Here is a 25425-nt window from a genome sequence, read left to right as displayed (position 1 = left end):
CATACCAGCCTAATTTGATCAGTGAATAGACATGATTAATGAAGTTGAACGCTTTAGCTAGATCACAAATGATCCCACCTACTAGTAATTTTTTATCAATGGCACCTATGATTTGTTTACTTAGTTCATAGGTTGCTTGTTCTGTTGTTAGATTTTTCCTAAATTCAAATTGTTCTTTCACTAGTATGTTGTTATTAATTACATGTTCAAGTAGTCTGTTATAGATTACTTTTTCATGAATTTTTGAGAAAGAGGTAAGTATAAGTAATGGTCTGTAGTAGGAAACATTCATTCTATTACCTTTTTTAAAAAATGGGTTTACTGTAGAGTACTTTAGGCATAGGGGAATGGCCCCTGATATAAGGGATATATTACATATATTATTTAAAGGTAAGGCAATGTAAGCACAGCTGATTTTAAGTAATTTGGTGGATATTTCATTACATCTACATGTATTTTTAGGTTTAAGGGATTTAATGATACTTTCAATTTCCTTTGTTGTTGAAAATTTCAGTTGTATGTTCGGAAAGGAGTTGTGAAAGGCATGAGCCAGATAGTGTGATGGACTGGTAAACTTAACACATTTGACTGAACACTGCATTCAGCTTTCACATTTTCTGATGTCTTGAAAAGAAGCAAAAATGATAACCTTACAAAAAGCAGGTAAGCACCATAAATTCCCCCAAAACTGAGATCCAATTAGCCTCTTGTCCACAACGGGCAAGCTATTTAAGAAGGTTATACAGAAAATAGTCCAAAAGTGCATTGAAGAAAGAGGCCTGTTTAATGAATGTCACTTTGATTTCCATGCATGTCATAGCATGACACTGCAATGTATAAAGCTAACGACCACGTGACCCTGAATTCAACAATAATGTGTGTACAGCTGCAACATTCTCAGATATCAAAAAAGACTTTGATAGCACATGGCACACTGACCTGCTATATAAATTATTAAAATTGGAATTTTGGCCAGTTTGATCAAAATTATTAGCTCTTTTATTTCGCAAAGAAAATCAATGTTTCGGTGGAAGGCTAAATTTGTATGCAAAGGTAATACAAGTATGGGTACCTCAAACTTTTCTCCCATCCCCTACATTGTATTGTATGTACATATTTGAATGATGTCCCCAAACACCTGGTGTTCTTCTAGCCCTTTTTGTTGATGACACCTGTCTGTATGTGACAGTTCGCAAGAAGGATTTTGTTCTCAAAAAAACTGGAGTGGTCTCAGCTCAATGGAGATGTGGTGCAAGTGCTGGTACATTAAAATAAATGAGGAAAAGACTCAGGAGATCTACTTCTCTTGTAGACGTGGACCACCTGAGTCCCATCTTACATTGAATACATGACCCATTCCAGCTGTTAATAGCAAAACATATCTCGGAGTAATTGTTGATAAGAGAATTACATGAAGATTGCTCGTAGAAATTATCGAAGCCCAGGACTTCAGAACATTTATTAGAGTATAGTTCATATTGAAAAGTGAACGATTAAACACTGACATTAAATTGACCCTCCACAAAGCACCCATTAGTACTATAATGCCTTATGCTTGCCCTGCGTGGATATTTGGGTCAGATACCCATCTAATAAAATTGCAGGGACTGCAAAACAAGGTTCTCCGCACCATTGCTAATTTTCCAAAGTGCACAACGGTCTACGATTTGCACATGGCTTTCAAACTTCCATGTGAATATGATATAACAAAATTATTCAGGCAAGAGGCGAAAAAAAAAATCATGAAAATGCAAGTTTTCGCAATATTGGACAAGGCAAAGCCCGACACGGAAAATGCAAGAGGCTTAAAGTTCGCGGCGGACGAGCATACAATCGTTCGAGTGATCAGGCTGCCGTTGTAGCATGAGCTACTTAAGATAGGGTATGATCTGTTGCCCTCAGGCTGCACTTACCGGGCCTTGTATAGTATACCGCCCTCTCGTTAGGGAACATTGAGGTGGTCGCCTCTAACTATTCAACAGTCACTGATTGTCACTAATTCGGGGCTCGACACAAAGACAGAATGACTGACTGACCGACCAATGGTCACAATGTGGCTTCGACTTTGACAGGTATGAATACTTTTGGATAGTCTCGGAGAAAATGCTAAAGCTTTCATGAATAATTTGAATCATTTGCGTTTATTTCGTTCAAGTAACTCGAGGAATTTAACAAGTTGCTAAAGCACGTTTATCATTCCAGTCGGTAATGGTTATTAATCCGTGAGGTTCTCTACATCCGTGAACCCGTAATCATTTGCAATCTGTGGGAGTTGTCATAAAGGTCATAATTTCTGTGGTCATAAACGTCACTTCTGTGATCTCTGTGACCGCCATAATCGTCATCATCGTCATAATGGCAGTGTGACAGAATGTAGGGAAAGTGTTGTCTGCGTACAAAAATGTACTAGCACTTCGGCTCGGGAAATGTACAAATTAAATTTTATGGGATGAAGTGGAAAATCAGCAATAGTGAATAATTAGCATTTTGGTTTTGGAAGTGGATGATTTTTCTTGTAATCTGACTATTTTAGTTTGTACTTTCCTCAAGTCGTGGTAGTGCCTTATTACTAGAGCACGAAGATGAATAACAGGCAAGTATCAAATGGACATAAAAGATGGGGGTTTTCATGGCAGTGAAGATTCATTTTGGGGATGTTGTGAGTTATGCCACCGTGTACATTCGTTTATGGAGACCAACATTTTGGAGGAAGACCCCAATTTTCGTCTCTAGAGTCTGTTCATACTTGGGAGAGTAGCTGGTGTAAATAGAAAAAAGGTATAGAAAAACAAGTCGGGTAAGATAGGCCAGGCCAGTGATCATAGTGAGTTGAGGAGGAAGGAGTACACACCTGTCATGGTAAGAGTAGAGTGTGGAAGGGTTAACTGCTTGAGTGTAACAAACTGTCATGTTATTGGGATGAGCTACAGTTTTTGTGACTTTCCATATGATATAATCTGTTCATCTGTATTTTTTGGTCAGAATACTAATGTCCTCTAGCCACATCTTATCCAGCATAAATCTATGTTGAATGGTCTGTCGGCTTTTGGGGTTTAGTCATGTGATAAGTTAAACATAACAGTGAAGCTAAGCTGAAGTGACCCATTAGACACAGACCATGAAAACCTAAGGGCAAGGAAGAAACCTGGGTCATCACATCTGGTTTTATGATACTGTACCAGTATCCTAACCCAAATAATACAGAAGCAAAGACTGCATCATCAGGGAAGCCAAAGAAGACATGCTTCATCTCAATAACGTGATTAGGGAAGGTGGTTTCTTTCTGAGCAAGTCATGAAAGCCTGTCATTGACATTATAGTTATGCTGGAACACTCCTTCAGAGGGTAAACCTGGATTTGCCTCATGTCTGCCTTTCTGCTTGAAATGGTCTCTTTCTACTCTTCCTTTTTGGGGACAGAAATACATCTTTCTTACTTTGTTCTGTGCCCCAGTAAAGGGCAAGTATTACCCTTCCATCCATTCCCTGGGGAAGGGTTACTTGGTACTCTTCCTTCATGATTTCCTGGAGTAGTTGTGCTTTTCGTGCCACACTGTTCCCACTGACCAGTCTAGGACCCTTCCTCTTTTTCCCCTTTCATAGTTTTGCTTGACCACTACTGTCCTCCATTACACATTTGTTTCATTCCATCTTCTACACAATCAGCCACTTCCTCAGACTTGCACACTCTTATTCTGAAGATGTATGCAGTATATTCTGTGAAAAATTAGTACCCACATAACACAGTTCATGGTAACATGACCTGAAGAGCCATAGTATGAAACAAAAGAAACGATTTGTTATAATATGTTGGTTAGATCATTCTTTAATCATTCACTATAAGACTGCAAGAACTGGATGGCTGAATTCTGTTATGTATCAAATTGCTATGAGTTCAGCAAGTTACATGCTGTAAGCATGCAGATGTTTCCTTGTCTTACATTTGACAAAAATAGCAGCTACTGGTGGCCTTTGTTATTAATTTTCATTAGTGCTTTCCATGTTTGATTTTATATCTGGATTGGTGGGATTATCAAAACAACACCTTCAGAATTTGTAATTGAATTAGGAGCAGGAAGTGCATACACAAAGGAAAAGTGTAAGATTCCCACGTACTTGATTTGTGCCTCTGTTTTACATAATTCTCTTGTATTTTATCGCAGAATAGTACGTAATCCAGAATTGGAAGCTATAAGGAAGACGGCAATGGAAAAAGAATTAGAAGAATTACCAAATTTAGAGCAAAGAATTGCTGAATTGCAAACAAAAATGTCAAGGGTTCATGCAGCTTTTCTCTTTGATTTACTGGGATCAGAGACTCTGATGATGATATGCCTGTGGCTGAGTTCTACTAAGTCCTCTTACAATTCAGCTGGATGGGAAGAGTTTGGTATTCATCTTGGAATAAATCCTTTGCTGATAAAGGTAAAAAGAGATGTAATTACATTGTATGTTTATGCTTTTGTAATGGTCTTGACTTTATTTTCTGATGATTATAAAGTGATTTGTAAGTTTATGTTTTTGTATATGTGTTGCAGTGTATAAGATACAATTTCAGTTCCCAAGATCCAACTTATAACACTTTACTGGCATTTGTACAGCATGAAGATGCAACATTATACAAGATTGTTAATGCTTTGAAGAGAATGGGAAGACCTGATGTTATTAATATGACACTTGACCTAATGTCAGGTATTGTAATTCTTAATATAGTAATCCCTGCATTCAAATGAAGTTGAGCGTAAATAAATATAATACACNCTTTATAACTCGGAATGTCTTCGGCGGTAGCCACACTGGAACTCGAACTCGAACTGATCGATACGCACTGTGCATCCACTTATATAGCTGCAGTGCTTGCCTGTGGCGTAATGAGTGCCACGTCACAGTAGGACGTTGATTACGGGCACGTAGCGGTGCGCGTTACGTCACCGCGTGACGTCACCGCGGAGGGCTGGCTGGGAGCGCTACGTTACCGTGGGGAGGAGGGGGGAGGAGAGCGCCGACCCACCCGCCGCGTCACTGCTGGTGGGGGGGGGCTCCGTTCCGCAACATGTTACACTATAATACATACACACAGAGGTTTTTATATTCGTTGACCGGTTCATGACTGTGCTCCACGGCAACTGATGCATCCTTGTCTGTGAGGCATGTATGAATTTTGCCAATATATCAAAATGGCCATTGACCTATAACATTCAGAAAGTAGTAGTTAACAATTCGTGGATTGCAGGAGGTGTTGAAAATGCTGTCCATGTCAATTGTGGATCCATCTCACCTTTGACGACAGACTGTAGATATCAGCTGCAAAAATGAATCTTGCTAGCTAGATTACACACCTGCAAGGCATTACTGTTGTTTTATAAGGTCTAAGCTTCAGCAGTTGTGTTGCTTTTCTTCCACTAGACTTTAACACTCCAGTCTCTTGAGCTAGATGTTTCAGTGATTTACTAGGTGTATTTTCAAATCTGGCCCCTGTGTCATCTAACTTGTCCTCAGGAAGCACTGGGCGCTTATGTTTTTGTTTCTTGTCAGTTAAGAAGCCCATTGATCAAAGTTGATTCACCAAATTGTGAATTGTTTGTTGTCTGGCAACTCTTTCATGACAAAATTTACATTGAAATTTTGACTGACAGTTTATAACAAACCTGTATTTCATGTAGGTGTCATACAGAAATACACATTGCTCTAAAGTATACTGCACCATGACAGAACACGTTGGTCACTAATTGTAACTGTGAACAAATGGCTATTGAAGCTGATAACTGCAGCGCACTCATGACAAATCACAAACAAATTCCCATGCATGAACTGCAGTGTTTGCCATGAAACATGATGCTGTCAGGCAGTCCACGAAGTTAATAACTTCCCTTAATTCCAAATTTGCCATCAGCAATATCCATATTCACCTCTCAGTTAGCGGTACACCAGTTGCTGTGAAGCGCAGATACGTGAACCAGTGAACTAAGGTAAGAATTTCACTGTATATGGTATACTTGTATGGTTAACATATAACTGAGTATCTATAGCACACATCCATGTGACGTGATCTACTGCCAAATTTCTCAGAAAATTTTGTTTTAAAAATGAATGTTACACCCAGTGTAAGAAATATTGAATTGTAGTAAATTAGAAGTTATTTAACGTGTAAACTGAGTTTTGATTGATTTGGGAAACATAAAAATATATCAGTATAAATGAATATAAAAGAGAAAAAGGTTTCAAGTACTACAAATGCATGTCAGTAAATTCTGTAAAAGGTAATGGTAAAGTTGTCCCTGTGCTTAACTAGTTAAGTAGTGTGCCGTGAAGGCATACGGGGGTGTGGACATATAGATCAGTGTTTTCTTGATCTTGACAGTAGTTGGAGGTGAGTGGTCAGCTTGTCACCCTGGCCACTTTGCCCCTGGTGAAAGGGCCCACAGTGTCCATTATATAGGAGGCTAGGTAGGCCCCAGGACGTGTCTGGAAGACATGGAGGAAAGAAAATTCTTGTCCCTGCTGGGACTTGGAATACTTACCCCTCGGTTTTCCAGCCCGTAGCCAGTCACTATACTGACTGTTTTTTTTTCCCGGCTCCCAGTAAATTCTGTAACTATGTCAGAACCATTGTGATAGCTACAAAGTTGTACATAACTGACACACTATCTTAAAGGTTTATCGTTAATACTGTAAATTGGAGTTTACCTACATGATGTCAATTGCAGGAATCAGCCTGATGATAGACAGTACACCTTGTATTTGTTGGATGGCAGTTCAATTTGAATTAATTTTGTAACAGCTGATTATTTTCTAAAAGTTTGTGATGATGGTAAATTGTTACAATTAATATGTTGTTGAACATTATCCATCATCTTGTCTGTTCTAAAAAACCGTCTAGTTTCTATTAAAAACACAACGTTTCGGGAACTGTAATCTGTCCCCGTCTTCAGGTAAAACCTACTCAGTTGGGTCCAATAGACAGAGCTAGCCCCTATCTCCGGAGATAGAAATAGAAACTAGACGGTTTTTAGAACAGACAAGATGATGGATAATGTCCAACAGCATATTACTTGTAGCTGATTATTTTGTTTATTTAATGCAGGTCTGGCTGATAATGTCATGGGAAGTAACACGTGCAATGAAGAAAGCGGTTATTTTTCAATTTCTTCTGGTAAGTATTTGGGGTTTGAAGGATCTAAAAGTTTAGTGTACCATTGTATTTTCCTAAATTCCAGATGCCCATCAATATAATAATGTAATGAGCATTTAAAGTAGGATAATTCAAAATATGGGAGACTTGATGTTATTTAATTTCAGTTGTTTGCTAAGTGGTAACATTGTTTTAATTTTAAAGTTTTGAGGTCTTCACGGCAGTGATGTTTAAGATGATGATCTGAGTTGTGATACCATGTAGTCATCTGACCGGATACTAGGGTTGCCAGATTTTGTAAAATAAAAAAAGGAGTGATGTCTCATTGCTTGTTTATAACGACATTTTTCACAACTAATAGGCTATAAAATATACATAATCAACATACTACATAACTTACAAAATGCTACTACACATCTGTATTACATAAGCACACATTTGTAGAACACACAAATATTAAATATTACATATTTATAACTTTCAAGGGCTGGTCGATCAGATTCTGTTAATTGTATTTCACTGAACTCTTAGCACTTTTTAATAATTGAACATCACTCTTTGAAAATTTATAAAATTCTGAACGGGACTTGCTTTCATAGTTCACTGTCACCTGGAGTTCTGCCTTGATTAAATCTGTTGAGCATTTGTTTCTTGTGTCACTCCACTTACTTTTCATGAATGAAAAGATTCGCTCCACAAAAGCATTTGAGCCAGGGATGCTAAACAAAAATCCTACCACTTTGGAAATATTTGGTACATCATGCTCAGGTACTGAAGAAAAAAATGTAAGCCAGTTTGCTACATAATCACCATATCTGTTCACACTGTTGCAGAGGTAATCTTGATGGCTGCTGAATTCCTAGTACAGGTCATCAGTGCAAACATTTTCACCTAGCTGAAACACTTCTATGGCTTTTTCAAAATCTTTGAACTCAGTCCCTTCCTTTAGAGAAAATGCTGCAAGGGATGCATAGGGATTGTCATCTCTCACATCATATCTTTTTTGCAGATACTGAAGCATATTGCTAAAAAAGCTGTTCAGGTCTTCAGTAACCTTTTTCTGTAATGGCATAGACAATCCATTAATGAGTTCTTTTGCTTTGCTACCAAAAAAGTTGTCTTTCCTTCTCTGCTGGATTTTAGAACTGAGAAGTTTCATTTGTTTGTAAGTCTCTAGTACACTTAAGTCAGACCTTTCCAGTGTTTTATCTACCATTTCCAGCTGACTTCAAATATTACTTAAGAAATTAGAAGATTTCAGGCAACACTGCTTCCTCTGGGTCATCTTTCATGAAAATGTTAGATAATATTTTTGGACAGTTGGGAATACTATTGAAGTAACTCTTCATTGCTTCCCAGTTCTGAAGCAGTCGAGAAATGGCTGGTGTTAATGACAGCCACCTAGTTGGAACATGCCTCAAAATCTCATTCCACTCCAAATTCAAAAATTCAAAGAATGATTTTAACTCTTCTCTTCTTTTGACAGAGACAGAGAAGTGATTATATATCTTTAAGACTACACTTTCAACATCTAATCTGTCAATTGAAAACTTGATTGTGTTATGTATGACATGATTAGAGCAATTGGCTTTCAGTAAATTTGGGTTTTTACTTCACAGCAACTGATATACGGAATGTGTTTTTCCATAGTTCACATTGGCATTGTCTGCACAATAAGAAGACACATAATTTACATCCAAGTTGTGCTTTTCTAAGCTCTGCAGCACCAAACCAGTAATTGCCATAGACGTTTCCTCAGCACTTTCAACAAAATCTAGAAGTTTATTCTGCACTCCCTTTAAAGGGTCGAAGTACCGGATGCAAACAGGGAACATTTTTCGATTGCTTCTGTTTGATTCATCGGTAGCCAACGAAAAAAATTTTGAAGTATTTTCTGGACATCTTAAAATAGACACAAAGTCATTTACACTTTTAGGAGCAAGAACATACTTCACTATCATTTCCGCCTTAGTGCGTCCACATGAAAGTTTGGAAGCAATCACGGAATGACTGAAAATATGGGACACAAGTTTATTTCCGCAGTCCAGACTGGAATAACTTAAGTTGTGTTTCACTGCATGATACACTAAACCAAGTTCACACGCGGTGCTGTTGTCATATTCTTCTTTATTGTTTAAATTAACAAAGTATTTCGAAAGTTTATTTGAACTTCCAGAATTACATTTTTCCTTAATTTTATGTCCCTTGTATTCTGCGTGTTGCCTCAGGTCACTTTGTCCACCGTGCAAAATACTAAAATCCTTCCTACACAACATAGAAAATGCGCGGTTCTTGTCTGGTCCCGGCTTAACCCATGAAAACATATCTTCCCATTTCTTAAGATATATTTGATTATGTTTGGCCTGGAATTTCAACTTCATCCGTGGAGGAGTCTTTGATGGCTCTTCTTCGCCCTCAAATATTTTTGCTAACTTGACACTGACTTTCTAGCGAAGATTGAACAGATTAAAAATACACTATCACCAACAACCTCTGCTTTGGTTTAGAACCTCAAGTGTTGCCAACATTCACAAAATGCAACATAACGAAAGGAACTATAACAATGTCATTTTCCAAGGATTACAGAAATTTTATGATAATATTTAACCCATGAAATATAATTCGCAATGGACTTAAATAAAAAAATGGAGAATTATCCCCTCCTGGTAAACAGTAAACGGAGGAACAAAATTTGTGTGAAAAAACGGAAGACTCCGGGGAAAACAGGGTATCTGGGAACCCAACTGGATACTGATGTTTTGGAGGAATATGCTGCCTCAATCTTCAGGGTTGCAGTGTGTGGGTTCAGGAATAGGCAAGTTATGAGGATGGTCAAGAGACTGAAGGAGAGTGGGTAAAGAAAGGGACTCAGTCTGAGCCAGTGGCAAGAAATGGACAAAAGCATGCTTTATGAGGAGCACACTAGTTTATTGTTGTGAGGGAAAGTGGAATAGTGAGAAAGTGTGGACCTTTCCAGGGATCTATATCATTTTCAGTAGGATAAGCGGAACCTGTAAAACATGCAAAAATAAACAGGCCTTTTCAGGGCCACCGTAGTTTTTCTCACGGGAGGAAAATTTGAACTTGAGAATTTGGGAAATAATTACCTTCTTCAGGGCTCCAGTGGATGGAAAATGAGGAAACAGCCATTTCTTCAACCCCGGAGGGGCTGGGTAGTGGAGTGTCATTTAGGAGAAAGTAACTTGTTTCTCCTTTGAGATGAATTTCAAGAAACCAGCATGAAGCAGGCAGTAAGCAGAGCTTACTCTTCAACCTTGAAGATGGAGGTGACATATTCCTCCAAAATGTTAGTTGACTTTCAGTCTTTCAATGGACTATACTCCTTGTTGATACAGTAGTTTGTGCACAGGCTCAGCCATTCAGTTGACAGCTAAATCAAGTTGCTAACTGGCCTCGCCCTAGCTCAAGCGGTTAGTCGCTGGCTTCCCACTACGACATCCTGTGTTCGATCCTGGGTCTGGTCAAGTGGGATTTGTGGTGGACAAAGTGGCATTGGGACAATCTTCATTGCACCAAATTCTCCATCATCATAATCACCCGAAGTAGGCTACAATAGGCCAGTCAGGGACCGCCATGCCGAGTGGACCCAGTTGGACTCCACCCCCCACTAAGCGAATTAAGAAAAAATTGCTAACATGAAAAAACACAAACTCTGGGTTTTACTCCACAAGTGAACTATACCGACTGAGCGACTGCTGCTTGTCTGTGAAGTTAGTATCAACTTTAGCAGATAGAGGGTGTCACGTGGTCAGTTCAATGAATCCCCCATGGGCGTTAATTTCGGTTTTCTAGACTGAAGCCGCTATTACCTTGAAATAGCTCCTCAGTTATCCTCACGAGGCTGAATGGACCCCGTTCCAAACCCACTACTCAGAATATTTGGTAATGCCAGGAATCGAACCCAGACCTCTGGATCTGTAGGCAGGAACTCTGACTACTAAACCACAGAGGTGGTCAAGTTGCTAACATAGTAAAGTAAATTTCACTGCTTGTTTTATGTATAAAATTAACCATATGTGCAACAGTTCCCCCCCAGTGTATCTTGATAAAATAAGCATTCTTGTGTTGCCTGCAGGTCATTCAGACACCATGAGTGATACTGAAATCAGTAACAGAAGCAACATCATCCGACCTCTTCAGATTCCACCTGCTCCCTTCATATTTCGAGAGATTGGTTCCCAGCATCTTGCCTCACAATCACATACAAGAACTGAGGATTTAGAGGAGGAGAACTACCAAACTGCAGTTATTAGATCCAAACCAATGGTGTGTTAATATATTAATCACTGATTATGAATTATGCATGTGTCTTCTTTTGAACATGCTTTTCATTGTAGTAGCAATGCTTAGGTACAGATTCTGTTTATGGAACATACAAAGTCAAAAAATATCTTCAAAATTCCCATGAAATAGTTTATTGTAAAAACGTTATTTATGGGAAATAAAGTTTGTCTTCCCATAATACAATAGGAGGATATCTCATAAGGCTATAAAATTTTGTCATAATACTGTTAGTGTGTACATTGTTAGCAGATTGTGTTTCACTATCTATTTCAGGATTTGTCATAGATCTTAATGGCAACAATGGGATTTTTCATGTAACTTATACACTACTCATAAAATTAATTCTAGAACAATTATTATACCAGCTTTGATATAAGAAGGCAGATGGCCACCCTGGGAAAGAGAGATACTAAGTTGTAGCATGAATAGGCCTGCCACTGTTTGCTTCCCACTTTAAATATCCACCTTAACAAATTGCGGACCGGTTGTTTTTTCTTTAGGGTGTGATAGGAAATGAGCATGATCATGAGCTACGCTAGCAAACATTCCCGAGGTCAACTACACAGTAGTTATGATGCAACGTGGCCACACAGCGAGATATAGTTGGTTGCAACATAACGCGTCAGAAAAGGGGCAATTGGCCCGCCCAGTCCGCAACGCTATAGAAACGTAGAGGGCCAATTGGCCCCTCCGGTCCTGAATGTGTTAAATACTAAATGTTTTGTAGGCAAGACTAACCTGTCACTTAGAGAGCCAGTTACTGTTTGCTTCACACTTGAAATAGGTAAAACCTTAAAACTTAAATCTTTGGCCTGTTTATGCAACATGTCCTTTACTGGCTTTCTGTTTTCAGTATTATGATGAAACAAAATTAAAATCGATATTCCACACACACTACTTCAGAGAAATAATTTTGCAAATAAAACTTTGCATCACAAAAATAATCTTCGGTAGCAATATGTAAGACCAGTGTTGGTTTAGACGGTCCTTGCCACTGTGCATACAAAGTGACCCACCAGATTGTGGGGTGTGGTATAATAGCTTAAAAAATGCTGTCAAGGCTGAAAAATAAATTGAATTCAATGGGACTTGTGCGCACAGCATTTGACTTTCGAAGTTAATATAAATTTTCTTGCAACTTTCATTCATTATGAGCCTAATTACTCCACTGAATTCACACCAAACTTACACAAATAATTATACTTCATGTGTGAACAGAATTTAACTGTAATGTACACAAACATGCAGCAAGATACATGTACACAAAAGAGACTAATTGTTAACATGTAACCGTGCTTTTTAACAGATGAAATACACATGTAAAGTCCTGTTAACATTTGCATCTGATGGCTTCCACACAGCACAGCAAATTGCCACAGAATTTCGTAAGAAGAGGGAAAATATGCATTGCATTGGAGTAGTAATTTTGAATGAGCATTCAGATCTTGTAAATAGCAACCCTGAGCAGTTCATATCAGCATGCTTCCATCAGGTATGAGTAAACTATATGTCTGAGATATTTCAAGTAAGCATTTTGTTATTGCATGATTATTACAATATTGAAGTAAATAATGTGATTTATTTTCCTTTTTTCTACTTAATTGTTAATGTACTTTGTTCCTGCATCAGTCTTATAATACACAGCATAACCATCAATCTAAAACAGTTCTTGAGTATACCTGATGTCTATTCAAAACATCTCTGAGGGCACTTATACCTTGAGTAGGCACCAAGTTATGTGTTGCACAGGATCTCCAGTATAGTGATCTGATTCCCAACATATTTTGGAAGTAAAATCTAGCAACTTTCTCATAGATGTTTTAGACACAGAATGCAACTGATTCATATGCATAGTATCTTTTGATTATTCTTCACAAACTATACTTCTGTCCACAAGGCAACTTTTTTATTTTCTTTTGATTAAATAGGACTGATATTAAATTGTTTTGTTTAGGTGGACTATGTGGTTCCAGTCATCACAGACAACTACCTTAAGACTGTTTCTACCAGAGATACTATGACAGGAAGTTCATTGCTTTGCATGGATACTAAATACATCAAATATATATACACCTTGATGACCACATACTATTTGAGAAATGGGTGCATCAATGACCGGATAAGATGTGTTGTACCAGACAGTTCAGTGCATTTGACACAAAGACATCCCATTATGGCTAGACCACTGTTCCAGGCGTGGGTCCGTTCAAGCGAGGTAGAACAGTTGTGTCTTCGAATGCTTCGATCTAGATTTTGAGGTGACGGTGTAATTGATAGACTTACATGATATATGTACAATCTAAACTGTGGCAGGATGCAGCGTGTTGTATTGTTGGGCAGTGAGGTACAGTTGATCCTTCACTTTCAAATGGTTCATGTTCCACAGCCCCATTCATAGAGTGCCTCATCATATGAGCACAACCTATAATATTGTGTCTAGTTTACTTTATAAATGAATATTACAAAGAACAGTACATATCCACGGACAAATAATGGTTGTGTGTCAAGTACTCATATGTCAAGTACCAAGTACACATAAAGTAGTCCTTCTTTTAAGGTGTACAGAGACTCTTGATTGTCCATGTGTGGACCCTCAGATTTCATTAAAATTTCCTGTGATGTTAAGGTGCTGCCCAGTACATCTGTATCAATAATAATTTACAATTTGCAGCAGATTATACATGGTATCATACTTCACAACTTTCTGCTTTATTATTTTATTGTTTTTCTCATGGGCATACTACCACTGAACAATGGTCACTGTCTTCTGTTGGAAAGATATTTATCTTGGTGTCTAGCGACCAGTAAGTGGTAACTGAGTTTCATGGTTCAATGCAGCATAGAAAGTTGGTATTTCCAGATATCTGGATTATCTGTTTTTTTTATTATCTGCATTACTTCTCCCCTTCATTGCTATGGATAATCTAGTGTTCACTGTACTGTTTTATTATGTTTTGTTTCTGTAGAATTTTTATACAGTAAGTTTGAGGAGAAAATGTTCAGAGGGATTTTGTTTTGTGCTATATATATTCACTCTGTAATTCAAATGCGAGGATCTAGTTGCTCCAGATTGCATGAGAAGCATAATGAGGATTATGCTGGAAATTAAAACTGTTTGTTTCCTTAATATCAGAATAACATTTGCAATTTAGTTATTACTTACTTTATGCAACACATTTAATGTGCTAATTATATAATTCTTATAATTAAAATGTAGCATTATAAAGGTATTTGGTGTTTATTGATTTTCATTTCATTTTTATTATCATTCAACAATCCATACATACAGATATTACAACTATTTGATAGGGAAATTGTCAGATTCTCGTGCTATCTTTACAGAATACACTGTACCACACTAATATAGGGGGTTTGTCATCTGAATAAAATTATCTAGATCTAATTACCATTAATTTCATTGTCTTTACACCAAATACAACAAATTAATAAGCTACATATTACATTTACACACTTGATGAATCAAAATATATAAATTCATCTACAGAATAAAAGGAATGTTTCAGCAAAAAAGATTTTAATTCCTTTTTAAATGAGTTAAAATTTTCCCTTTGTTTTATTTGATTGGGGACCTTATTATACAAACTAATTCCCATATTTATCACACTCCTCTTAAAAAGATTATATTCTTGTCACTGAGTAGGAAGTAGTACAATTTAAATATTTTCCATTATGAGNGAAATTGTCAGATTCTCGTGCGTATCTTTACAGAATACACTGTACCGCCCTAATATAGGGGGTTTGTCATCTGAATAAAATTATCTAGATCTAATTACCATTAATTTCATTGTCTTTACACAAAATACAACAAATTAATAAGCTACATATTACATTTACACACTTGATGAATCAAAATATATAAATTCATCTACAGAATAAAAGGAATGTTTCAGCAAAAAAGATTTTAATTCCTTTTTAAATGAGTTAAAATTTTCCCTTTGTTTTATTTGATTGGGGACCTTATTATACAAACTAATTCCCATATTTATCACACTCCTCTTAAAAAGATTATATTCTTGTCACTGAGTAGGAGGTAGTACAATTTAAATATTCTTTCATTATGATAAGCATGCTTATGCTTATAGATCAGAAAGTGAGTATTCTCAGGTAATTTGTCTTACATGCAGTATGCCATGAAACTTCACAGTTGATGCCTAAAATATCAAGAGTAAAGTTAAAAGTAAAGCTACCCCTATTCTTACTTAAGCTAAGCTATAAAGACATATATGGGGCTGGAGATATAGCTCCATGCTTTGTCAGCCTTGACACTAGATGGAGATGAGTAAACAACAAATTATATGTACATGATCATAACATCATATGACAATGTTTAAAACTTTACAATATTTTTGCAGTAATGTGTCTTTCCCCCAGTGGAAAATTTCCTGTTCTCAACCGTTCCAAGCTATTTCTCCACCGGTGCTTAGCATGTTTGAAAAGAATGAGTACTCAGTGTTGTCAAGGTCTGGAACTTCGTGCATATGNAGTTAAAAGTAAAGCTACCTCTATTCTTACTTAAGCTAAGCTATAAAGACATATATGGGGCTGGAGATATAGCTCCATGCTTTGTCAGCCTTGACACTAGATGGAGATGAGTAAACAACAAATTATATGTACATGACCATACTATCATATGACAGTGTTTAAAACTTTACAATATTTTTGCAGTAACGTGTCTTTCCCCCAGTGGAAAATTTCCTGTTCTCAACTGTTCCAAGTTATTTCTCCACCGGTGCTTCACATGTTTGAAAAGAATGAGTACTCAGTGTTGTCAAGGTCTGGAACTTCGTGCATATGCACTTGAGATCTTGTGATGATGGTGACAATAATTTTCTACTAACATTTTATAAAACGGTATTTTCATAATGATAAGATGCCAAAATGCTCTCGTAAAGTCTCTGTTTATTTCATGACCCTTCCTCAATTGTGTATGTAATGGCATTGAATGAAAGGATAATTGTCAATAATGAATTCGAAATAATGTTGAAGCAGTTATCACCTGTTTTAAGGTACTGTACAAGCATTTACATTACAAAACTGAGTATGTCCATTTCATGGGCTGGGAATCAAACCTGAGACCTCCCAGGCATAAAGCTAGTATGCTAACCGCTCGATCATGATATCTGATCAGACGCTGATGTTCTTGGATTCTGTGAAACAAGGGTATGCAATATGATAGAAAACCAGATTGCCAGAAGAAAATCACAGAAAAATATACTGTATTTGTTAATTATAAGACACCACCATTCATGGTGCAGAATTAAAGAGAAATAGTTCTGTTGCCCAGACAAAATTATCTGAGTATACAATTTTATGACTTAGACACCCCCCCCCCTCCATAATGGCATCTTTTCTGATACAGACTTCCACATAATTATCCTACTATACTACAAGCTGGAAGGTCGTGGAATTGAATCCTGATGAGGTCATTGGATTTTTTTCAGTTTACCTAATCCTTCCAGCCGCACCATGGCCCTGGGGTCGACTCAGCCTCTAACAGAAATGAGTACCAGGAATATTCTTGGGGGTAAAGGGCGGCCACCACATAGGGCTGACAACCTTACTGCCATCTTGGACTTCACAGATTCATTGGAACTGACTAAGATACAAGATGTAGAACATTAAGTATCAGGAGTCTGTAGGTCAGGTTGAATGAAAATGGTAGCATAAAACTTAAATGGGAAAGAGACCATCAGGAAGACCAAGATGTAGATGAGAGAATAATATTAAAATGGATCTTAAATGAAGTAGGAGGGGCTGGACTGGAATCATTAGGCTCAGGATACTAATGGCAGAATCTTACAACGATTGAATGTAGGATTTGAAGTTTTCATGATGGTGACTATGAAGAATTCCGTCTTCTGGCATGCGGCGCCATATACGAGGGTCGTACTGAAAGTCACAAGCAACATTTTTTTGTAAAGTAACATGCTTTATTATTGACAGACCAAATACACCACCTCAATCTACAGACCTTTCTTTATTTCTCCACATAATCACAACTTCTTTGTACACATTTCTCCCAGTGTTCTGGGAGTCTGAAAATTCCCCTTATGTAAAATTCCGTTCCAGCCATCCGAAGACACTGATGTGCTGCTTTCTGAATTGCCTCCCTTGTCTCAAAACGTCATTACCATATTCACAAGAGCCCTCTACTGGTCCATATCTTGATCCAAATCAATCCATCCCAACCTATTTAAGATCCATTTTAATATTGTCCACCCACCTATGCCTTGATCTTCCCAGTGGTCTCTTTCCTTCTGGCTTTCCCACCAATATCCTATATGTATTTCTTTTCCCCCCCATTCTTGCTACATGCCCCGTCCACCTCATCCTCCTTAACTTGATTATTCTAATTATACTTGGAGAAGAGTACAAGTCAGAATAATACCTATATAGACCATAACGCCCATAACATGAACTTTCGATATTACCGGTTTTAACTCTTAATTTAAAGTTTCTATCGATTATTTCACAAAATCGATATCTCGCATGAATACGTTGCCCTCTAGTGATCATATGTTGATACAGCAACATATGGCACATGACTCAACATTTACCGAAATTGTGATATGCGAGGGTTTATGCCGTCAGTCATTTCGACGTAAAGTGTGAATTTGATCGATGTGTTTGTAGACTATTGAAAATTTAGAGAAGTGTAATTTATGACATTCGTTTGCTTCGTTGTTTGATGTGACATCGAACGGTGCTCTATATATTTATCAATAAATATACCACTGGCTAATTGCCTATGAAATATAAGCCAGTGGTACATAATGTTCGGTTAAGGGAGTCGAGAAACATATGGAATAACGGCAGTTTAAAAATGTATACGTAGTGAAAGGAAGAACTTCTGCAGACCTTATAATACCGGGGAAGACGTGCTTTCGTGGCATATTGCAGGCAAGATGATGCATTGTTGTATGCAGTATCGCCCATGGAACTACCATTGAAGATACAGAGGAAATCGTTAAGGCTACAGAATTCTGAAGCCTGTTCTGCCATTATGGAATCAATTGATACCCCTTCAATATTTGGGCAAAGTAGATTGATGCAAGGCTCATATTCAGAAGGGAACAGATCTTTGAATAGTTTGCCCCCAGATGTGACACTCACAACAGAATTCACATCATTGAAACTTGGCACAAGATTTGATAAAAACAATAGAGGAAGTTTTTTATTGCTGGATGGTAAAGAGAATCTGAAGGTAGTATATCATTTAGTAGTCTTTCATGAACATTATAGTGTTTGTATACATATGATTTAATCTTTGAAGTTTAATGTAGGTGTTAAAATTATACTGGAACTTGATTTTTAAAAGTAAGTGAAGTAGGTTAGGTGGAAATGCGCTTACCAACTTCAAAAGCTGAATAATCTGGACATACTGATATTTGAGATATATTTCAAATGTCTAGAATAATTAATGATTGCAAACTTTATCAGTCTGTGACTCTCTGGTGGGCTTATGGTGGCACCCTTAGAAAGCTTTTTAACATACACACAACACTGTATCAGAAACATTACATCATTCTTATCAAAGCTCCAAGTATAAACTGCCATATAAGTAATCATACAGGAAGGAAATGCACTCTAGTGCAGTATAGAATGAGAATCCGTCTGTATTTTAAAATTTTGCCCATTGGAACATTTTACTAATAGTGATTTTTCAGCATCTATTTTAAGAAGTGTCCCACAGTATTGCACAGCATTTCTCAATAAGGTCTTCCATAACAGTAACTAATGTTCTGTGATTTCTGCAGAAATATACCAAATTTCAGGTTTTAAAATCTAGAGATATTGTGGTCATGTCTGTATACACCCTAGCTTCATATTTTGCGAGACGTAAAAACCACCACACATTTATATAAAGGGAACATGGAATTCATCCTATATCATTGAATTTTTCACAGCATGTGCTGATGTATTGTCCTCTTGGAAGTACATATAACTTTTTTCTTCTTAATTTAAATGTTCAAAGAGGGACACAAATGCTGTTCACACTTTGATACTTTTTTGTTTACACATGCTTTATTTATTGGCACTGGACCATGTTTCTAGTGCATTTTCTTTCTGTGTGATCATTGAGGCCCCAGGCAGCCAGCTGATATTTTACAAACCACAGCATCAGTAAAGTCTTGAACATCTGTAATGTGTTTTCTGTGTACAGAGTGTGAATAAAGTTTCAGAAACTACAGAATTATTCATGTTTTACCTTTCACAGGTATCATCAGGTGAGCAGTTTCTGGGGCGATTAAATTGTGATAGCTCAACACGTGTCAAAGTTGTCTCAGTGTTTGGTAAAACGGGTGATGGGAAATCTCATACTCTGAACCATACGTTCTTTAAAGGAGAGGAAGTGTTTCACACATCTTCAGAGCAAGATTCGTGCACCCTTGGTGTATGGGCTGCATATGATCCTCACTTCAGAGTTATTTGTTTGGATACAGAGGGTCTTTTGGGATCCACAAGTCATGAGAATCGGCGAACCAGATTACTGCTTAAGGTGATTTAAAGACCAGTAAAGTTTATGGTACTCTTAATATACTATTGCATAACACTGGGAGAGTTTTAATGATATGCAATGTAACTTCTGTATCATTACTTTATGTGACCTTTATGTTTATGTTCAAGGTTCTTGCAGTGTCAGATATTGTGATTTATCGCACACGATCAGAGCGTTTACATTCTGACTTGTTCACATTCCTGGGCTCAGCATCACGTGCTTACACACAACACTTCCAAGCAGCGTTGCAAGCTGTGGGTCAGCGCAGTGAGTTTGGTGGGCCTTTATCAGCCCTTGGCCCTGCAGTTATCATATTCCACGAAACCAGGCACACACGTACTCTGCAGGCATGTAAGTCTGTTGCATCTGCAGTTTAGTCTGACGTTCCTTTATGTTCACTTCTGTACTTTTGATTCTAAATTAGTACATTTCAGGTGTACCATAAATCTTCAAGTAGTAGCCCAAAATACTACTGCTTCTTTTAAATTATAAGGAAGTTCTGATTTTACGAAAATCTAGTATAAACACTGTGCCATTAGGAGCTGTGCCAGTGTTGTCTTTTTCATTTCCTGCAGATTATAATAACACCATGGTGGACACAAAACATGTGAGATGGAAGTGACAGTACCTGTATATAATACAGGGTCCAGAAATTATGTACATTAGTAGATTTTAGAAAACTGTGGAACAATCAGTAAGGTTCTTTCTTTATATAATTAAAACAATAAAGCGGTGGACATGCATAAATTTTTGTTTAATTTTTAATTTGACAGGGATAACTAAACCAGAAGCCAGAAATATGAAATTCTGTATGAAAATAGCTTTTGTATAATATTCTTACAAATTATGTATGAATATTGATTATAAGCCAAAAGTTACAATTATGGTAATGTTGTTAAACTTTGCAGTTATCAACAAATTTTGTATTGGCATAATTTGTGCTTCTTGATTTTATGACCTTCTAAGCACAGACCCAGCATGCTAACCCAAGAGTTAAATTGTGTTTTATATTGAGTTGGGATAATGCAGTTGGTATAGCAACTGGCTACACAGGTTAGACAGCTGAGGGGTCGGAGTTTGAGTCTTGGTAGGGGCAAGATTTTTCTCCTCTCCACGTCATCCAGACCAATTCTAAGGCCCACCCATCCTCCTATCCAATGGGTACCAGGGGCTCTTTCACCGGGGTAAAACGGCTGGGGTGTGAAGCTGGCCACTCGCCACCAACTAGTGCTAAGGCCAAGAATACATGGATCTATACATCCACACCCCCATACATATTCATGGCATAGTGCTTAATTAGTTTAGCACAAGAACTTTGCCTTTACTGTTGAAATATTAACTTACATTACCTATATATAGCATAGCAGCACAAGAGTTTTAAAACTGGAATTCTGTACAATAGGAGTATGTGCTTTATGAATCTACCCAGAACTCCTGCTGTTTTGACTTACACTCTTCTGGTTTTGGGCGTAGTTACCTCAGTAGTGGCTTATGGCTATAACAGCTGTTAGACTTTGAAATCAGTAATAATCAGTAGAGGCCTCATTGTTTTGTTGCTTTGAAAAAATTCAGCATTAACTCTTAAGTCTTAATCCAAGTGAAATAAATGGGGCTAATCTGAACAGTATAAGACATGAAGCCTACAGGCATTTCAGGAATAAAAGGAGGGAATATTTGGAAGACAAAATTGATGAGCTTGCAATGAACAGTAAGAACAAGAACATTAGAGACCTTTGTAGAGGAATAGGGGTATTTAGGAAGGGTTACCATGCAGCAGCATAATCAATTGAGGCACTTGCTACAAGCTGGAAGATCACGGGTTTGATCCCAGTGAGGTAATATGATTTTTCAGTTGACCTAATCCTTCCACCCACGCTACTGTCCTGGGGTCAACTCACCCTGTAACAGAAATGAGTACCAGGAACCTTCCTGCAGGGTAAAAGGTGGCCACCGCATAAGGCTGACAACCTCACCTCCATGTGAGAGCTGATTCTCTAGAAATGTGGGAGCCTCATCTCAACCCTACAGGCCTGCATGGCGTGTTACAGGGATGGCTTTATCGTTTTTACTAACCTAGAAGTAACTTAGTGAAGGATGTAAATGGTGTTTGATTACAAGATCAGAATGAAAACTGTGTTGAAGGTAAAGGTTAAAGTGTAGATTTAGTGTATCCCTTGTCATGTAGTGTTCACTGCGGAGTAAATTAAGATACTACTGAACTGCCAGCATCGCATCAGAATTGCTGTGGCAGTGTTTTATACTGCTTGTGAAGTGTTATGTCTGTGCTAAGTTAGGGAGATATAGACTTAACCCTTATTATCATGGTGGAAGACCCACTGCTTAATCTGAACTTATACTCAACTTTAACTTCAAAAAGCAGTCATGCAGGATGACAGTTTATCTGAGCAGGATTGATTCCTGTTTGTCTCTGAATACTTCGTTATTTGATTTATAGCTTTAACTGAAAGTGCTGAGGACTTCTTGCGTAACCGATTTGCTCAGAGTAAACTGGAGATTGAGGCGTTCAGCTCTCTGCGGTATGTGGGAATTCAAACATTGTCATTGGCTACAGACTTCTCAGACCTTCAAGCAGCTGTGGAGAGTGAGCTGGAGAACACAACAGTTCGTTCCCCCAGACAACCACAAGTTGTATATCATACGCTTAAGGTATTACAGTATAAACATAAGTGTCATGAAGAGGTTGTTTGTGCCTCAGACAGATCATTTAACAAGGAAATAAAGAAAATTACATAATGATTAGCTTTACAGTTTATGTACTTTGTCTTATATTGTTAGGATGACAATGAAAAATGGGTGGGTCGTATAGGTTGCTTAAGAAAATAAGAAAATAGTCTTGGATTATCTCATGAGATAACGTTGCTTAGCAAAATAGTATTGAACAGAAACCCTTAACAAATAAAATATCTTTAGTAATTCTAATATGGCTAATGAAATACACTTATTTTGAAGGCATATATAATTCATTTTAAGCAAATAATGTAACTGGTTACTCCTTTTTAGCAACATACTTCGCCCAATTTATGTACACATATACTTTTTTGTATGATTATTGTATTTCAACAAAACTTAAAATATGAATTTGAGGAAATTGCATAAATCAACACACGCTATATTACGCTATAAGACATACATTAAGTAAAAATGATGTAGTCACAGCATAACTTCTTATGAAGCTGATAATTTAGGGGTTCTCCCTCTGTTCAGTGAGGCAATGATGTTAGTTTCATACGTGGTTAACACAGTACTTCCCAGGTTATAGCCAATAAGAAACGCCAGTTACTGGATGATGTCATGCTAAGCAGCTGCTGGCATGATACACCCATTTCTTTGTGTTAGACAGACAAAGCTGAGTTCTCAAACTGTAAAGATGCGTGATCGTGTCGATCTGTATATGGGAACAAAGAACTGTATAAAACCATCACGTGTTACTAATGCTGTTTTAAATCCAAAGTATTCAGTAAAGCGCAAGTGTTTGTCATGAGTTTAGTTGGTTGCATGTTGAAGCCAAGGCCCATTTAACGGTCCTGTGAAAGTCTCATGTTCTCTACTGAGTGGCGCCCAGTACATCATATTACAGAACATCAGAGTCGTTAGACAGCGAAAGGTGAGGCTAGGTCAGCGACCGCTTCCTCGGAATCGCTAAAAGACGATTCACAGCGAGCAGCTGCATCCACCTTAACCCCTCACCAGCAAGTAGCTGCGGCCATACTTACCCCATCAGTGGCTGCAGTGTGCTTACGGAAGCTTTTAAATGTTATTAATATTATTACTAAAATAATTTTGTTCTTGCTAATGGGTTTTGACAATGGGCACATGGACTGGTGCTTATGTGTGACCTTGACTTTGAGAGAGACTGATGTACTCATTATGTGTACTCCTAAAATTTAGCTTGGGATATTGGAAAGTTGCATATATTTGTCACAGGTGTTTGAGAACAATGTTTTACATTGTGTCAGTAGGAACAGTGCGCTGTTGTCATGTATGATTTCTTTTCCTCTGCCTAATTTGCCATTCCAACAGCCCTTTTTTATTTGTTTATTTTTGTATATTTTGTATGTTTAATGACTATGTCAGCAGCTCATTATATTACTCATACATTGAATAGGAGGATGATTAGTGATCCCAGATACAAAGCAAAAGTGTTGCTCATACAACTGAAACATTCAGTGCAACATAAGTCTTGAGGCTGAAACACCAAGGTATGAAATTTTAGTTTCCACTACATAAATCGAGCTTTTCAACAAACGTGTCCCTTTGTTTTATTTCCTACCTTCTCTTAAAGTGAGTGTTCAATTAGTTTTATCTTACTTACTCATAAATCAATTCTAGTAGAAGAAACAGTGTTTATTTCTGTGAGGCTTTGAATTTGGAAATGATTTGACATGCCTGGGAACTAGGTTGGCTTTGGCAGTACAATAACAAAGCTACAGGCTAGTGATCTGTTCGTTTCATGCCAAAGGCAGGGATTTTTGTCTCCACCATTGGATTCAGACTGGATCTTGGCCCACCCAGCCACCTATTCAGTGGGTACCGAGTGAGCTTTCCTTGGAGGTAAGGATTCCAGGGCACAAAGATGACCACTCACCTCAGTCTGATATAGAAGTTGAGGATGCACAGAGCTATACCTCTACTTGTTGATACACCATCATGATGCTGCTTAATTAAGCACAAAGATGACTTCATGCTTCTTTATTTTTGAGTTGCCTGATGTTACTGTTTATATTTCAGATTCTGAATGACAAATTCAGTGGCGAAATAGAACACAGTTCCACTGTGCTGTTTCCTGACCAGTACTTCACTTGTCCAGTAAAATGTTTGTCATGTGAGAGGCGCTGTGAGAGCAGTATGGGTCATCTTAAGGAGGGACTGTGTCATTCATGTGCTCAACGATGCCGGTAAATTGTAGGAAACAGTAATCAGTTGGCTTTAAAAGCCTGGTTGATAAATATGTATTGAAGCTAATTACAGTAAAATCCCGTATTCATACACTATTTTGGGTACATATCTATTAATGGCTGGTCACGGAAGCCGAGTGGTCTAAGGCATGTACTGTCTTCTCTTGCTCGGAAGCCGGGATCATGGGTTAAAATCCCACACAAGGCATGGATGTTTGGTATGTGCATGTGTTTATTCTGTGTTTGTGTTGTCCAGTGTTTAGGTAGAGGCCTTTCGATGAGCTGATCACTCGTCCAAGGGGTCCTACCATCTGTAAAATGATAATGAAATTGAAAAATCAGATGCCAGAGCCAAAGGGGGCTGTAGAGCCAGCAAAAAAAATTATGTATATATATATTGTAACGTGTTTTGCGTTACTGATCCCACTTCTGACACCAGTGTAACGTGTTTCGTTACTGAAGACGCCGTAGAGATGGTTAATTGGTTTATTTAACAATCTACAAGTAACGGCTACAATTACTTATCACACAGTTGCGGGGTTTCACACTTTA

At 37.7% G+C, this 25425-nt stretch overlaps 2 protein-coding genes across 2 annotated transcripts in view; both read left to right on the top strand.

The window, feature by feature from the left end:
- Nucleotides 1-2323: 2323 nt before the first annotated feature.
- Nucleotides 2324-14666, top strand: LOC111874517. Its single transcript, XM_023870083.2, has 7 exons — nucleotides 2324-2593; nucleotides 4163-4424; nucleotides 4538-4691; nucleotides 7084-7152; nucleotides 11228-11418; nucleotides 12743-12928; nucleotides 13391-14666. The coding sequence occupies exons 1-7, from the start codon at nucleotides 2583-2585 to the stop codon at nucleotides 13691-13693; spliced, it is 1176 nt and encodes a 391-aa protein (XP_023725851.1). The 5' UTR covers nucleotides 2324-2582; the 3' UTR covers nucleotides 13694-14666.
- A 3314-nt stretch (nucleotides 14667-17980) lies between these two features.
- The window catches only part of LOC111874514 (zinc finger FYVE domain-containing protein 1), a 24630-nt gene continuing 17185 nt past the window's right edge, over nucleotides 17981-25425 (top strand). Inside the window, exons 1-5 of the mRNA XM_023870080.1 lie at nucleotides 17981-18661; nucleotides 19676-19957; nucleotides 20086-20308; nucleotides 22413-22624; nucleotides 24707-24873. Of these exons, the coding sequence (XP_023725848.1) occupies nucleotides 18392-18661; nucleotides 19676-19957; nucleotides 20086-20308; nucleotides 22413-22624; nucleotides 24707-24873 (1154 nt within the window). The 5' untranslated portion in view covers nucleotides 17981-18391. The remainder of the gene's footprint in view (nucleotides 18662-19675; nucleotides 19958-20085; nucleotides 20309-22412; nucleotides 22625-24706; nucleotides 24874-25425) is intronic.

This window comes from Cryptotermes secundus, unplaced genomic scaffold, assembly GCF_002891405.2.
Source record: "Cryptotermes secundus unplaced genomic scaffold, Csec_1.0 scaffold629, whole genome shotgun sequence".
In the NCBI taxonomy this organism is placed as follows: domain Eukaryota; kingdom Metazoa; phylum Arthropoda; class Insecta; order Blattodea; family Kalotermitidae; genus Cryptotermes; species Cryptotermes secundus.
Note: the sequence above shows the minus strand (reverse complement) of the source record. Positions and strands in the feature narration are given on the sequence as shown.

Excerpts from the sequence above, each read along its gene's own strand:
- LOC111874517 (XM_023870083.2), top strand. Across the intron at positions 4,425-4,537 it reads TAAATCCTTTGCTGATAAAG|TGTATAAGATACAATTTCAG; the intron begins GTAAAAAGAGAT and ends TATGTGTTGCAG. Across the intron at positions 7,153-11,227 it reads TTATTTTTCAATTTCTTCTG|GTCATTCAGACACCATGAGT; the intron begins GTAAGTATTTGG and ends TGTTGCCTGCAG.